Here is a 17675-nt window from a genome sequence, read left to right on the forward strand (position 1 = left end):
TGAATGTACTGGTTTCCCATCTTCAGTATATGTACGGGAGCAGTTGATATGGTGTCCCATCTTCAGTATATGTGCGGGAGCAGTTGATATGGTGTCCCATCTTCAGTATATGTGCGGGAGCAGTTGATATGGTGTCCCATCTTCAGTATATGTGCGGGAGCAGTTGATATGGTGTCCCATCTTCAGTATATGTGCGGGAGCAGTTGATATGGTGTCCCATCTTCAGTATATGTACGGGAGCAGTTGATATGGTGTCCCATCTTCAGTATATGTGCGGGAGCAGTTGATATGGCACACAACGACAGTACTCCTCCCACCCTTCTCCATGTTTCTCTTGACATGCTTCCTCGTTCTCTTTGGCCCGGACTCTCAGCATGAATGTGCACAGGAGAGCTGGTATGTAAGGTAAAACACTGGAGAATCCTGAGGGACACATTCAAAGTAATACATGACATCTTATCATGACACAGAGGGAAGCAGTGAGGCAATGAAGACAAGGGTGTCCAAAAACCCTGGCTGATATTTTGTTTGAAATCTCGAGATAATATTATAAACCACAAAATTGTATTTTTAATTATTGATCGTAAGATTTTACACATATCGCAGTACTAATAAAATGTCTTGTTAATAAGCAGGGTTTTAAAAGGGTTTATTTGTGCATTTCACCATGGAATGGGGAAAAAGGAGTGGTTATGGCCTTGTGTGGCCTGTTTTCCAAATTAGTTTGGTGTGTACCACGTTCATCATTTGTATTAATGTTTGTTCCTTCTTCCATGGCTCATTACTTCTTTCAAATAGAATAACTCATTTTAAAGAATGGAAGTAGAACTAGACGTAACGCAAAGCGTTACAAAATATGACCGCCGAACTGTTCAGTAGGTTTTGGCACAGAATGAGTCATGGTTGTCAGTGTGTTTGTATGTGTTTTGTGTGCGTACATTGGTTTGTGTTTCATTTTTATGTATTAAAGGAATTATTTGTGATGGAAGGAATTGCACGAAACTTGGCATGCATTCAGAGGGTCTCATAATGATCCACCACTTTCAATTTCGTGCACTTTGACAATATATTGTCATGGCCTGCTGGCTATGCTGATTACTTCCTGTCTTTTTCCATCTGTGTGTAGGAGTGGCTGCAGCAGGCCGTTACTGAGGAGTGACTACACCTGGGCCCGGTTTCTCCACGGGCCTATAAGATCCGTCGTCTCCTGAACCAGGGGAGCTTCCGGTCTCCCCACGGACGATCCTGCTCATTCTTTGTTTATTGTTACTTTGGCTGGGTTGCAACAATAAATATATGTTCCTTTACTGAACTCAAAACTGTGTCCTCACAGTTTTTGTCATGGCTTAGAGCCAGGTTCATGACAATATGCATAAGTTATAAGTGACTGGAGTTGTGAAGAGTGCATAGTTTGAGGGTCTGCCACGCCCACACCCTTCAAACTTTGTAAAAGATTCTCATAACTTTTAATTCCCAATTGCGTAAGAGTAACCTGACCACGTTTGAAGGCATTACCATTAAATCTGTTCAATCACATGCGAGGTGTGGAAACAAAGTGAAGTTTCCAACCACCAACAGGTGGCACTATAGGTGATATCAGTCAGGCATATGTACGCGTTCGGATCCAGCGTCCACCCTAAGAAATTTTCTCTGGATCAAACAATGTACGCAAGAGTTATAAGAGACTTTGTGTTTCGTGGCAAGCACTGGCAAGTTGGCAAAGTTTGAGGGTCTGCCACGCCCACACCTTCCGACTAATGAAAAAATCTTCTATAACTATTAGTCGCCCATGGCTGAAGAGTAACCTGACCACATTTCAAGGCGTTACTATTACATCTGTCAGAGGAGTTCGATCAGATGCGAGGTGTGCAAACGCCGTCAAAACGCGTCTTCCACTCAAAATGGCCGTCTTCCTGTGGACATGCCACAATGGCGTCAAGAGACTTTTTGGTGCGTCCAAGCATGATGAAGACGTGTACCGAATTCCATCATGCTCCGCCAAAATAACCCCAATGCGCAGGGGTTTTTGCAATGTTCTAGGGGGCGCTACAGAGCCATTTTGCTCCATCCATGGACAAAAACTACCGAAGATGGACGGTTACAAGCTTGATGTCCCTGGCAAATTTGGTAATTTTTCGAGCACTTTGACATGTGATTAAAACACCTCATTTTTGCTTTGTGGCGCTATACATGATATGACTGGTTATGGTATGGGTTGACATGGCCCCTTAACACAAACATACAGGAACAATTTGGCCCTCCTAGGCCCTACGGTTCTTGGGATATTCAAAGAAAACTGTGTCGCGCCACCTACATGCCCCCCCCCCCGTGAACGGAATTCCACGAAACTTTCCACAATTAACATTTTTTACAACACTACATTTTTGCTTTTTCATTTGTAACTAGGTGGCGCTGTACATGAAATAAGTGGTAGTGGAATGGTTGACGTGGCGTCTTAAGACCAACATACCAAAAAAATTTATTCCTCCTAGGCCCTATGGTTTTCGACTTATTCACAGAAAACTGAATCGCCCCACCCTCTTTAAAAGGGGTCCAGTCCGACGGGGTGCAATGGTGCAACGGATCAAAGCGAAAAGCAATGGTTCCACGCTAATCTAGTGGGGCTACATGCCCACTTAATGTTGTGCACCCCGGTGTTTCAGTGTCCCGGGAATCGTTGACAGAAAATCGTCAAACAGAAAAAAAAAAAAAAACTTGCGCGGCGGTCATAATATCACATAAATCTATATGCACAACAATCAGAATTTAGCCTCTGAGGGAATATGAGGGATTTCATGTTTAGGTTTGTACAGTGCTGGGCCAGCCCAAGTGCTCTTCATACAAATCCTACAAGAGATCCCTGGCATGCTGTATACTATGCTCCGGATGCCCATTCATTGGCTTATTAGAAAGTAGAAATGATTTCATACTGGTCTGAAAAAAGTCAGAGTCTTTTACCAAAAACATTGTCACAAATATGTCAGTCTAAGAGAAACTGAAGAGTAACCCATATTACCCTTCAGAAGTCTTACCACAGGGAAGAGTCCAAGCCCAATTCATCATAATATCACCAAGATAGTTTGGGTGGCGAACCCATCCAAACCAGCCAGACACTAGCAGGTTCTGTCCAGTGGGACTCGCGATGGTCTTCAGACCTATGGTACATTTAGCAAAAATCATAACATGACAGATGGAATACATACAAAACTGAAGACAAAAAGTGAATGCTTATTGGATTTACTGGCAAAAGCAGGATCACTGGGGTCTTTCCGAAAACAATCCTTCTGATCATTGGAAAAATAATAAATGACCAAACCCCCACCTATTCAGAAACAGATGAAAACTGTTATTCTGCACATCTTATAATATTATTATATCCAGGGATGAAGTGTAATCTACACATGTACCATAGAGAAAACCAATGATAATGGCAGTGGGGATACTGATCTGCAGAGGTCGATGAAGAAGGAAGAATGCAGGAGTGCTGGAGTAGAAGGGGATGTATACGTATTCTCCCTGGATCATGACGAAGCCAATACCCTCCTGTGTGAATTCCTTGGTTGGCAAAACTGAGGCCTGCATGACAGGTGACACAAAATATGAAACTGTGGTCTTTCAGGCATTGCCAATTGCCTTGTTTAATTAGTTGTTGTCTGACAATTATCTGATACAGTAGAAATTTCATTATGATTTGGGTAGCTTCAGGCAATCAGATTATTCTGGGAGGAAAAATTTAACAAGTGTTAAAAGCATTAAATTACTTCAGTTTACCAACCTCGTCTACAAAGAAGTCCACTATGTAAAGAAGTTGAAAGGTCACCACAAGAAGCATAGGCAGAGAAACTTGTCCATCTCTTTCTATCTCAGCCAATAGATAACATAGGATAACCATACCCTGCACATGTAACATAAAAAATAATTGTATTAGTATTTTTCCAAATATTAGTGAGGTATTAGTATTTTTCTATTCTGAGGAATGGGACGGTGGCAGCTTGCAATAATGCTCCAATTTACCCATCCCATAAATCCAATCCTGACCATGAAAAACTGTTTCATGTCAATGCCAGCAATTCGAGGGTTAATCTCCTTGCCTCGAGCAAAGTCTTGAAGCAGGGATCCTGTGAGAAACCAAAAAGAATATCCATAAAAATATGAACAAGGGTTGTGATCCAGTTGGCTACATGCTAAAACAGAGCAGCAAAACAGCCTCACAACCCTTTTTCAACATCAGAAAAAAGCCGCTTTTTGATCACAAAAGGATATGACTTTGTCTCTAATGAGAATTTGAAAAGGAGAGTTCACTGACCAGTTTTAGTGTGAACTTCATTTGATGGGTGCTCTTGACGCCTGTGCAGATGTAAAAGTGTGGCCATGAGGAGAGAGACAATGTAGCATGCACACATGAGAGAATAGATCCTGTCTACGATCAGACATGCCTGGAACACACCAGCGATCCACATCCCCACCAGGACGGCTGAGCTCACAACAAACACTTGCAAACCTTTTGGAGAAAATAGAAAAGAACATCTACATCCAACAGTGTAAAACCCCAACAGTACAGACATCTGAAACACATCCATCATAATGGCCTTAAGGTATAATTTGTACTCACTGTTGCAATTGTATTTCAGGAACTTTCCATCTCTACCCTTTCCCCCATGTTCTACCTACAAAAAGAAAGACATATATTGATGAATGCCATGGAACACCATGCTCATGGCTTGAGATGACCACATTGTCATCTGTACTACTGGAACACCATGCTCATGGCTTGAGACGACCACAGTGTCAGCTATAATACTGGTAGTATTTTGTGTAGGCTAATGAACTACAGGTTGTTGTTTTTTCACCATACCATGATGTTTACATTACTCCACCACGGCAGGATGCCCGTGTAAATTGCTTTGGATTAAAAAAAAACGCCCTTTAAACTGACCTTTACATAGCTAGATAAATAAAAGCCTTACTTCCTAGTAAGTGTTAACCTAATTCTTGTAAACATTACGTGGATTGCAACAGTCTGCATGATAGTGTTAGAGCATTTATGCCAAAACCAAATACAGCTGTAATATAGTTAATATCCACAGCCAAATTTGGATTGTTTTGTTTTGCCATACTTATCTACCATTTATTACAAAAGAAACTGCGCTTTTCAATCAAGTATTCTCTGTTGGTCAATTTACCCATCCCTCACCACTGGCGCTTTGTGTGCTTAGATTTTCCGAAGCCCATGCACTCATTGATGTTCTGTCATAAGGCGTTCATGAATCTTTTTCTTACGTTGGTTTCCGAAGTCCGTAAGAAACATTTCAGAAAGAACTTCAGAAAATGTTCGAGAATGAGGCCCATTGTTATCACCATCATTATATTATTACTATTTTAATGATAATCGACCAATTATTGGTGTTATATGGTGTTATTATTGCTATCATTAGGTTACTATTATTATTATGGGCCTCTTGTGATCTCTTTCAAAAATCTTGCAGGTCTGTCAATGTGAAACATGAGCCTGCTATGCATTGCAAAGGTCCTCAATTCTTGGCGCAATGTTTGATAAACATAGCCTCAGATCATCCTCAGCAAAGTTTATTTAGCAAAGTAATCCTTAGATTAGGCTACAAATAGGCGTACTGCAAGTGCAGGAATGTAATATATTGGTAAGGAAGGAGTGAGTCTTTAAAAAGACTGGGCCTTGTTCTCGAACATAAGAAGTGTCTTCTTCAATATCTTCTTACGGATTTCGAAAGACCAACCTAAGAAAAGATCTTCACCGGATTCATGAACGCCTTGAATTGTGTTCTTAAACTGCCAAAGTGTCCGTAGCTGTGCACTGATTCTTAAATTGAACGTGCATTTTCGTACACCTCAAATTTTATACAGAAACGCCCTGCCAGCTCCTTATAAGGGCATGCAACTGAAGAGCCGTGTGCACAACCCACAGACTCCACAGCAACGCGAAAGCAACTTCAGACTGATCAAAATCATGTCAAAGCGGAAAGTGAGCACCGGTCGAGTAAACGCAGCCCTAACTTCACTAGTGCAGAGGTGGAGGTACTGTTGCAGAATGTAGATGTGTCCATTCTATTACACTATGTCTATATCCACGAGATTGAGTTAAGTGCTTATTTATTTATTCACTTACATTTGCATTGTTCGTGTAGTGCTTTTATTTATTTTAGGACATCACGATGCCTCGTAGAATCATGACTATAAATGTGAAACGTAATTGTTAATGATACAAATATTCTCATATTTTTTATTATAATAAATATTTTAATCCGAGGATGTCTGTAGAATTGATGTGAACGCAATCGCCAACGATTTCTCACAAATTCAGCCATTAAGAACAATCTGCCATATCTATTTTGCATTCTTAAATTCTGGTCTAAGTTAAGAACGAATCCTAGAGGAGAAAACGTTCATGAATGCCATAAATGTCCCGGAAACCCACTGTATATAAAGCAATGAATATATGAATGATCTAGGACAGTGGTCTTCAACAGGGGGTCCGCGACCCCCAGGGGGTCTGCGGAGGTACTGCAGGGGGGTCGCGAAATCTTATTAATCTTAATATTTCTAAAAAAAAAAAAATTCAACACATTTTTTTTTCCGCAAATTTAAATGTCTTCCAAATCAGAATTGTATTTATTCCCTTTAAATTTACATTAACATAAATCCAACATATTGTAGCGAACGTATAAATTGATCAAGAAGACGTTATCTTTCAGTCCAATCGACACATTCAGCTACCCACAGGAGCTCTCTCAAGCTGGGCACCGGTTCACTCACAGCACCTTTCATGCACAGGCACTAGCCAATCAGATCGCGTTTCTGCCCAAGTCTAAAGAGTGCGAAAATCAAAGATAAAAGATGGCGGACCAAACTCCATGGCTGGTTTTGTTTGTACCTATAAATTGTTAGTTTGACATTTTTTTGCTTAGATTTAAAAGAGAAATAGACACTGTACAAGGTCAAAAAACGTAAATTGTAACTGAAAAATAAGTGAGGATTTGCGAGGTGTGTGAGCCTCCTAGCTAATGTAAGCATGCTACTACCTACAATCTTAACAACTTGCTAGCGGTGTGATTAGTTTGTTGACCTGTCAATCTCACTATAACATCTATGTTGTCAACACAACTCCATGCGCCAGACTCCTCCTCCGTCATCCGTTGGATCGTGTCAGTCAGGAGTTATTGAAAAGAAGATACATCTCACTAATGCGGGAGGATGTGTGCCAAAATTTTATGCAATTTATATAGTAGGGGGTCCCTGCTCATCTCGCCATCAGTTTGGGGGTCCCTGGCCTGAAAAACGTTGAAGACCCCTGATCTAGGAAATGAGAGAGATCGCACATACTCTGCAGGTTGTCAATTCAGTGAGGTTGAGCGCTTACCATGCCTGCGTATGTGCAAATCGCATTCAAATGCTAAATCTCCGTTTTAATTGGTGTAAACTGTGTATTTGATTTGTTTGTGTCAGTCCAGTCCCTTGCATCTCGCCACCGAGGGAGATTACCCTAACCAGTGATAGGTCGGCGATGTGTTTTTTTTCTCCGTGTGTGACATTGCGCCCCCCCCCAGGAGGCGCCCCCCCACACACACACACTTTGATATCCAATGTTGTAGTCCATCAAAAGTTCATCATATCCACATAACAGTTCTGATATACTGTGGCGAGTGTGAAAGGACTCTGATTCAATACATTCAGTAAATTACCGAAGGAAAATTAAAGCAAAGGATGTCCGAACTGAACCAATGGATGTGAATGTAACAGTAGCCAGGGAAGTGCTAGCGACAGATACTAGCGCCTATAGGTTTTAGCCTCCTTGCTAGCACACCCGATGTTGCGAGTTTGAGTTCTGTGTAGGAATCTCCTTGTATACACCATGCAGGTTACATTGGAGTTTGTCATTATAATTGACCAGTTGTGCAATCACTCTTCAACGATTCAGTGACTTACTTGGCCAAATGGTAGATGGTAGAGAACCCCCTGCAGTACAGTATATATTATAACCACAAGCAGTGATGTCCAGTCCCACAACAGCATGCTCGTCTCACCCAGTAGGGTCCAGGGTTTAGAGGGATGCCGACAGCCTTCATACAGCAGCATTACTAATGGTGTCATCAGGGTACACACTCGAATGATGCCTGTGATGAGAACATTGGAGAGCTATGAGATGGATGTTGTAACCAAGAATAACATATTATATCATAGATAGATAGGCAGAGAGAGAGAAAGGCATATTGTTCATTCACACTTAAGACACCACGTTACTTGGTCAGTAACACCAGCCTATTCTGTTCAGTAGCCTTTAGTCGATGTAAACATCTAGAATTGGTTGATTATGAAACAAGCCCTGTCTCATACAAGTGAATTGCCAGGGTTTGTTAACACCTGGAATTTCATAACTAAAACAAAAAGATCACCACTATAGGTACAGTATGTTAAGACACTTTATTGAACTCCCAACATCGAGTAAAGGCGGCAGATCTCACGGGCAGTGCTCCAATTGTAGTCCTGTTGCACCATCTCCTTGGGTTTGTCATCATTGGCTTCTATGTGTTGTTCCCCATTTATGCCACAGTGTGTTGCACTGCCATTAAGCTGTCAGGTAAAAGTTAATAGTTTGAAAATGATAGCTTGTGTAGTGAAATAAGTGTGCTCAGATACTTGGTGTGTGTGTGTGTGTGTGTGTGTGTGTGCTTGCGTGTGTGTGTGTGTGTGTGTGTGTGTGTGTGTGTGTGTGTGTGAGAGAGAGAGAGAGAGAGAGAGAGAGAGAGAGAGGGAAAGTAACTCTGACCTGCTTCAAATGTGTGTGTTCACTCATCTTATACTTCAGCTTAACCTTGCTTTAACCTTGGAAGCAGAATGAGAAGTTTAGTGCTAAAGTATTTCCCCCAGTAAAAGTTATGCATGTCATTTCATCAATGAGGTATTGCAAAAACAGAAAAAGAATTCAGTTCAAAGAATTCAACAAGCTAACTAGAATGTATCAATGCATGCTCTTTAGTGAAATGCCTCTTAAATTACAGTTTTTCACTATTGCTAAAACCTGTTTTTCAAACAATAACGTCTTTCTCAAAACTGCACACAGAAAACTGAAAACCTCACACACAAAATGCTAAACCTGACACTACCTTTGCAAGATGACTCTTTGCTATCAAATCTCTTAACTGTTCACAAAATGGAACTCGTGTTTTCATTTGGTACACACAGCCATATTTTCAAAACACACACACACACATACATTCATTTAGTACACACAACTAAGCATTTGCTGCACACTACCAAGAATTTACAGCACACAGAAGTGCAAAATTGAAAACACAATCATCGAAACACACCATATGAATGACAATGACTCATTGAGCCATTTCTCCTTTTGTAAAATGTATCAGTGTAGGCCTACATTTTTCGTAGTCAAACATAAAACAGCAATACCGTTGTTTTCACAAACCATATTTAAAATTCCAGTCTCCTGTTCAACCAAACACTAGATTGTATTGACATAATATTGTATACAAAATGCTAACAGTTTTTCTCAATTGCTTACAAACATTTTTTGGAAGCATGCCTCGTTTTCTCAAATCTCTAAACACAAATCCCAAAACAACTAACAAAAAATGCAAAACCCTTTATATCTCCTGGAAAATGCTACTTTGCTTTAAAAAAATATTGAAAGTGTGTTTTCTTCCTCCACAGTGTGGTTTTCTTTCAGTCCTGCAAAATACAAATACTGTGAGCACACTATATTCTGTTGATATGCAGTATTACAGTACACAAGGCAAACATATTTCGTACTTGTTCTCCATCCTGAAGGTTCTAATGAAAAAACATGAAAACATGGTCTACCACAGCGGCCCAAATCTCATTAGAGATGACTATTCTCCTTCTTCTTTCTCCTCCTCCTCCTCCTTCTTCACCTTGTCCTCATTCTCTTCCTCCTCCTTGTCCTCCTCTTCCTTCTCTCTGTCCTCCTACTCCTCAACCTCCTACTCCTCCTCCTTCTTGTCCTCCTCTTCCTCCTCCTCTCACTCTTACCCCTCTCCTTCTCTGGTTGTCGATCTTTTCAAAGTTTTCAATAGTTTACCAGACAAAACAGAGGCTCAAGACACTTTTATGGTGCAGTCCTCACCGCAAATTGGTCAAAAGACCTGAAAGTTTTTTAGGTCTTAACAATAGTGAAAAACTGTTACATTCGCTGCACAGTACCAGTCAAAAGTGTTGACACACCTTCTTATTAAATGGTTTTTCTTTATTTCTATTATTTGCTACATTGTAGATTAATACCGAAGACATCAAAACTATAAAAGAACACATGTGGGATTATGTAGTAAACAAAAAAATTGTTAAACAAACCAGAATATGTTTTAAATTTTAGATGCTTCAAAGTAGCCACGTTTTGCTTTCAGTATTCATTTACAATGTATAAAATTATAAAAATAAAGAAAAAACATTGAATGAGAGGGTGTGTCCAAACTTTTGACTGGTACTGGAGCTCCTTATATACAGCCGCGGAATTATGGGTTTAAGGTCTCGAAATTGGGCTGGCCATGACAGGGTCCTGATCTGGTGGTACTCCATCCACACCTTTACTGGCCTGGCTGTGTGGCATGGAGCATTGCCCTGCTGGAAAAAACACTTCTCAGAGTTGAGGAACATTGTCAGAGCAAAAGGAAGCAAGTTTTTCTTCCGGGGCAACGTTGTACTTTGCCTGGCTGAGGTTTGTAAAAGACCATAAGGATTGAACCAAAGCGGACTGGAGGGTCTTCTAAGTTCGTCTTCTCTGATGAGTCCAATTTTCAGCTTTGCCCAACACATGGTCGTCTGATGGTTAGACGGAGACCTGGAGAGGCCTACAAGCCACAGAGTCTTGCACCTACTGTGAAATTGGACTCATCAGAGAAGACGAATGTTTTAATTGCTATTTTTGCACTCCTATTTTTGCATTATTGTTGTTGTGACCTTGTAAGCACCTTGAGACGTCTTTGTATGTGAAAGTGTGCTATAAAAATAAAATCCGTTATTATTATTATTATTATTATATAAGAATAGTATTCTGCTTCTACAGCAAAGAGTATATTTGGCTAGGTTAGACTGACACAAAGAGTTTGGAATCAATCAGACATTCAAGATATTGAAAAGGTTAGCTATAATGATATCAACTTAAAATCATTGTATGTTGCTTTCATCAAAGGATCCTCCATTTGCAGCTGTTACATCTCTGTTGACCTTTAGCAGTCTTGTTGTCGATAAGTTGAGGAAATTTCAACTCATGCTGCCTCACAAAAGTTGGATTAGGCACTTTTCAGACTTGTATAGTCAAGCTGCTCCCACAAAAAGCTAAATAGGATCGAAATTATGTGACTATGCTGACCTTACATTGAGCAATAGTAGATTATTCGTTGAATTGTCTTGTTATTTTCAGGCCATAATCAAACCCACAAATGCTGATGCTCCAGATACTCAAGCAGACAGTTTTACTGTTTCCTTAAACAGTATAATGGTTTCGATTGCAAAGGGTTTTCCAATGATAAATTACCTTTTTAACACAATAGTTATCTAACATAATGAGCTATTGGAGCAAAGAAGGGAAAGTCTTTGTATATCAATGTTGCATTCAAATTACCTGTTTTCAGCCACACCAGTCTTTCACAGCATTAATGATGTCTAGACTAGACAATGTAGTGTTACTGCAATAAGACAATTAGGAATTTAAAAACAAAAGACATTTCTCTGTGTGTCCAGGGTTTTGAACAGTAGCATGCATACATGAATATATACCACAACACTAAAGAGGCTCACGTAAATTGCATATTTTCTGAGAAACAAATTGAATGAAATGGACTGGCAGATCCATTTCTACTGACTGGCCTTTCTGAGAAGTGTTAACCTGATTTCTGTATTAATTCACATTACATCGTCTGAGGCTGAACATAATTTCAGTATGCTTTACATAACATATATCTGTTACCATTACTATTATAACGTAATCCAAAACAAAGGAATGCTGTGAAATGAAAAAGTATTTGCCTCACCGGTGGTCAGATGGTTTGATGTGTTAGAGAGAGGTGAGAGGGGTGGCTAAGGCTCCACTCCTGGTGTTGGAACTTGTATTTATATCGGTCACAGCATGCAAGAGGCTGTATGTCTTCCTCTGTGGGGCTTAACAGCCCTCACGCAGCATTGCATCAACATATGCTCCTGCAATACTTCCAACTGATTGCAGTCTCCCAGGAAACATGCTGAAATTTGCAAATTACACACCATCTCTCTTGAAGCAATGGGCAAGCCCTGGTCTCTCAAAGGGTAATATTATTATTTGTATTATGTATTATTATGATGAGTAGTAGTAGTTGCAGAAGTAGTATATTGGATATCTCAAACAGATGCCCTCGACCAATTGCACCCACTGCCACCGCATCGCCGTACACTTACTCTACCCCAGACCCTATGCTAGCATCCAATATACATTATTGCCACCACTGAAATGTTTACCTGTCCCTACATCTCTTACCCCTGTAACAGTAATCCTATGAGCAGTGTATACCCACTAAACTGGTCTTGCCATGTATTTACCGTGAGGAGGATGGTTTGACTGGCAAAATAATCTCCAAGGATCACAGCTAGAGAATTGCAGACATTAGTTGAGTCTTGGGGTCGGAAAGTCTCCAAAACTACCATCAGACACAACCTACGTCACCTCAGGTTGTTTTGGAGGGTTGCCAGAAAAAAGCCTCTGCTGTCAATCAACAACAAACTAAAGTGCCCACAGTTTGCCAAATGGAAGTCAGACTTTCAATGGGACTGAGTTAAATGGTCAGAAGCTTTTTGGCAAAAACAACAAAGGTGGGTTTGGCGTAGACAGAAAGATAGCCATACAGAAAAGCACCCCATACCCACTGTAAAGTATGGTGGCGGATCTTTGTTTTTGTGGGGCTCCATCAAATACCAGCAGATATTAAACAGCCCCCTCTAGTAAGCTTAAAATGGGCCATGGTTGGACCTTCCAGCAGGACAATGATCCGAAGCATACACAAAAATGGTTCACCGACCGCAGAATAAAGGTTTTGCCATGGCCATCACAGTCCCCCGGCCTTAAACCCCGTAGAAAATCTGTGGGATGAGCTGAAGCCGAGTCTACAAGCGTTGACCTCAGAATCTGAAGGATCTGGAGAGATACTGTATGTAAGAATGGTGTCAGATCCCTTGCCATGTGTTCACCAACTTTATCACGCATCATAGGAGAAGACTCAGAGCTGTTATCTTGGCAAAGGGAGGCTGCACAAAACATTTAATTCAGGGGTGCCAATAAACGTTGGCTCACATGTTTTGAAGAATAATATTTATTTAATGTCAAAAAAACTTTTTCTCTCAATTATTATACCTCAATGAAAAGGTAAGATTTTTATGATTATTTTGAGTGGAAGACCAAGAGGATAAACAGCAAAGACATATTTTTTGATAGCCTGTTTGCTCATATTCACTAGGGGTGCCAATAATGGTGAGCAGGACTGTATGGTACATCTACCAAATGCTGGCTGTGTACAACTTGTTGTTTCCCTTCCCCTCCTGCCACACAACCCTCCCCCTTCCCCCCTTCCTATCTCCACCCGGCCGACCTCAAGCAGATGGGTCCGCCCTTATGTGCTGTGATTCTGCTTAAGGTTTCTTCCTGACTAACAGGGAGTTCTTTCTTGCCCCTGTTGCCATTGTGCTTGCGCTAAGGGGGTTCAGGCTCTGTGCTCTATAAAGCGCCTAGAGACAATTGTATTGTTATGGCGTTATATATTTTGAAATGAATTGAATTGAATTAAAATCCTCCAAATTCTAACAATACTCGTGCTCAAGTGTTCTCTTTTATATTTGTATATACAATATAAAAAGGGTTCACACTACCAGAAAATCTTTGACAACAGCTAGATTCACATTGTTTTTATTGGAATACAAAATACTTTTAAACATGAATATTCATCATAGATATTTATGCTGTAACTAATATGCTGATGCTTATCTCATATCTTTGTATAAGGGCACTGTTTTAACAATATGCCATGCTGTAGGAGCAAGTTTTTACTACAATGAAGTGTGTGTCTTCAACATGTCTAGTACAAATTAAAATACAGCTACTGTGTTCAGATGTATATACTTCACGCATAACCTCCACCACTATACTGTAATATATTAGAGGGATATATATTATATATATTAACATAATACATATTTTGTCTAATTTAGACAGAGCAATAGAGTTTTTATAGTCTTTCATAAGTTCTAGCAGATGCTAATGGGAATATGGGCCTGTTAATTCCATTCACCAAAAAAGACTAATTTAGTGACACTTCAGTGTTGGCACAAAGTACAGCTAAAATGTGATCACCCATATATCGCCCATATATCTCTCTGAGCCTCATTTATAAAACGTACTTACGCACAGAACTGATCTTAGACTGTGCGTGCGATCAAATCCACGTCTAAGTACAGATTTATAAAAACCGTCTTAGACGTAGAAAAGGATGTATCTCTACGTCTGGTTTCAGTTCGTGTAAGTACATTTCCTCGCGGCAATACTGGAGTACTGCAGGAATCCAGGACTCTCCAAGCGCCGACAGCCGACACGCAGTTTCATCATCATCGTCAGCACCAACGTCACCATTTGGGCTAATGGTGAAAAGCCAAATTAATGTTTCGCTCAATAAAATCAAATAAACTATTTGAATAATTTACACATGAATGAGATTCACATCTTATAGGTATTCCGTTTTAATTTCACAAGTGTAAAACATTACGCTCAAACTTATAGCCTAAATAAAGACTAATAGTGGCTTAGTTTTCAGTAGGAGATATGGCTGCCTTGGCGTTGTTAGAGGATATTGCCAACTGCGCAATAAGGAGAGAGAGGGTTTTTTTGTGATCGCACAGACTTTTTGACACAGGATGATGTATGTCTGATAAGCAGGTACCGCTTGCCGAGAGCGTTGTGCCCAAATGGCCTCTCGTCTAGAGAGGCGCACCAGTGGCAACCAGGCCATACACGTTCAGGTATTGTCCGTTCTTGGATTCCTGGCTACAGGAACGTTCCGATGAGAAATTGGAGACCAGTCGAGCAATCCCCGTCATCATTAAGCAGAATTTTGCCCGATGTTCTTCGCAGTAGGCTATACTATCCCATATGCCTGCAATTTTTTAGATTTCCATACAGTGCCCAGCAAAATGTGAAAGAGAATTTCCTGCGTAAAACAGGGTTCCCAATGTATTCTCATCCAGATTTCGCACACTCAGAAAGCCTAGGGAGCCCACTTCAATACAGCACAGGTCGGTGGTGGAGCGCACCAAAGGCCTTAATGCTGCTGCCGCAGATGCGGCTTCTGGTGCTGCTCGTGCCGCAGGTGCTGGTGCTTCGGAGACGTGTCTACTACATGTCAAATACTTTGCTTTTGCCATCACGCCACCAGACAGGCTTTCTTACGATGTTTTGGCCCGCATCTGCTGTTCCATCAGCAGAACGTCGACGTCAGCCTCACTTTAATTCTTCTGTTACATTTTTCTTTCTTGCTTGCCACTGTCACAGAGAGTTTGTGCATTGAGGATGCGCTCTGTTTGTGCATTGATAATATGCTGATTAGATTAAATAGGGGCGTTTTGAGGGCGGAGATTCAGTTGCGCACAATTTCACGACCATTTGTGATTTATAACCGAAGGATTGGCGTACTCGTGTTTTTTGTGTGTACGTCTGTTTTCTGTGGATCTCACTTACGCTCATTTCAGGAAATGTCTTAGACAAAATGTAGGATGGTTTCTACGCAACGTTTTATAAATGAGGCCCTCTGTCTGCTAAACACTTAAAGGAACATTACTTGATTATAATACATCTCACTTCCCCAAATTCAGCTACATTGAATGTCCATCCAGTATGTGACCTAAAAGGTCTCTTCATGCAGTCCTGGACCTGTAAATGGGACATGAAGTGGTTCAGAGTGAGCCGAACACTATTCCAGCTCATCTATAAGTTGTTTCAGGAGCATGGAAGGGAAGGGTGTTATTAGATTGGCTGTTGAGCTCAAATATCAACAACCTTTTACCAGAATTGAGGCCTGTTGCTTTAAGATGCTGAAAAGATATTTATTGTCTTTAAATTGTGTAAACAGAGCAAAAAAGTGTAAAGCAGTAGTACAACATTACTATAAGTGTGAAGCTAGTCTAGTATACAGCCAGGGGAGTGTTGGCTTATGGTTATACAATCAGCTGATGTTCAGTCATAACTGAGAAGAAGGTTTGTCCTTTGTGTTTGAATGAGGTTGATGAAATAGAAGGTCCCAACCCTGTGGATGCTGTTAAACATGCGCTGTAGGGGTATACTTACAAGGTTTAGCTAAAGCTTCCTGTCTGGAACTCACATAGTGGTGCTTTTGTTGTTGTGTTATAAAGCGTCTATGGAAGTACTTGCGCATTAGGTGATTGTTTGCACCAGATGTTTGCACATGAATGATATGATTAATGATGCCAATACAAGAGCCCTTCAACTAAATGGGTCTTTCCAATCCCTCTCTTTCCTAGTGAACCCAAAACATGCTGTGCAAATCTAGATGCGCAAGTGAACTAGTCCTCTATGAAGAAACAGGTAAAGAGCTTAATAATCAATTCTAGACAGTAATGCTGATGTGATTTTCTTTAATCACTGGAAAATACATTGTTAATTTCAAGTTATGATAGGAAATGTTTCTATCCTCATTTAACAGCAAGGGGTATTAAGTCAATGAATCATAGTGTTGTTGAAATATCCCTTGTGGACTTTGTACAAAGGGGGAAAAAGATCACCTCATACATCCAAAAAATGTTCACATGCTTTCATGTTCATGTTCTTGCAATCAAGACAGAATACTACGCGAATCAAGACGTGACAATGTGTAAAATATGTGATGCTTTAGGTATGTGGCATTATGCAACTAAATGAAAACAAGCTACCTTTACTTACTGGTTACACTGTCCACATAACTGCAGTAAACATCCAGGTAGGAAGAAAAAACAGTCATCAACAATATCTTGAATAATGAAATGTGTCTACAGCAAGTGGAACTCTCACCAAACTACTCCTTCAATTTAACTGAAAACTACGAGAAGAGAAGGGATGTTTGAGGGAAACTTTTAATAACTTTAAAATTTCATATTTTGATACCTCTCATCACTGCACCACCTCAGGCATACATTTATTTGCATGTTTAATGTGTACATAATACAAATAAAACATCCCATCATGCTACAGAAACTGTAAACTGCTCAACATAAAAATAAAAACTGACACATGGAATGATTGCCTCTCCCCTTCTTAATAGAATGGCCCCTATCATTGCCCCTGTGAGATGGAATGGTACATTCCTGCAGTGTGGAATAAAGTCTCACTAAGCATGTTGTCCACAGGGGTGTAACTTGGTGTCCAGTGTAAATAACTGGACTTAGGTCTGGACTGGTCTTTCATTCACTACTGACCGATGGTGATGTTAAGGTTCCTTGCTTAACCACGTAGGCATGAAGTTCTCATGCCAACACTAAAGACGCAGTGGTTCAATTGCCTTGTGGTGATAAAAAAAAAGCTGCAGTGCTATCCAATAAGACACATGGTCTGCTCAACTTGTGAAAACAAAAAGGCAACAAAGATGATTCAAATATAAAATTCC

The 17675-nt window shown here is 40.4% G+C and overlaps 1 protein-coding gene across 1 annotated transcript; it reads right to left on the bottom strand.

The window, feature by feature from the left end:
- Positions 1–262: 262 nt before the first annotated feature.
- LOC308370445 (delta(14)-sterol reductase TM7SF2-like) lies at positions 263–5026 on the bottom strand (the record flags this gene model as incomplete). The annotated part of the gene is made up of 9 exons (XM_080845094.1): positions 263–423; positions 3033–3155; positions 3242–3322; positions 3408–3576; positions 3776–3895; positions 4015–4118; positions 4448–4501; positions 4613–4667; positions 5006–5026. The coding sequence occupies 9 exons, from the start codon at positions 5024–5026 to the stop codon at positions 263–265; spliced, it is 888 nt and encodes a 295-aa protein (XP_080701220.1).
- Positions 5027–17675: the final 12649 nt, after the last annotated feature.

Source organism: Sprattus sprattus (genome assembly GCF_963457725.1).
Source record: "Sprattus sprattus genome assembly, chromosome: 9".
Lineage (NCBI taxonomy): Eukaryota > Metazoa > Chordata > Actinopteri > Clupeiformes > Clupeidae > Sprattus > Sprattus sprattus.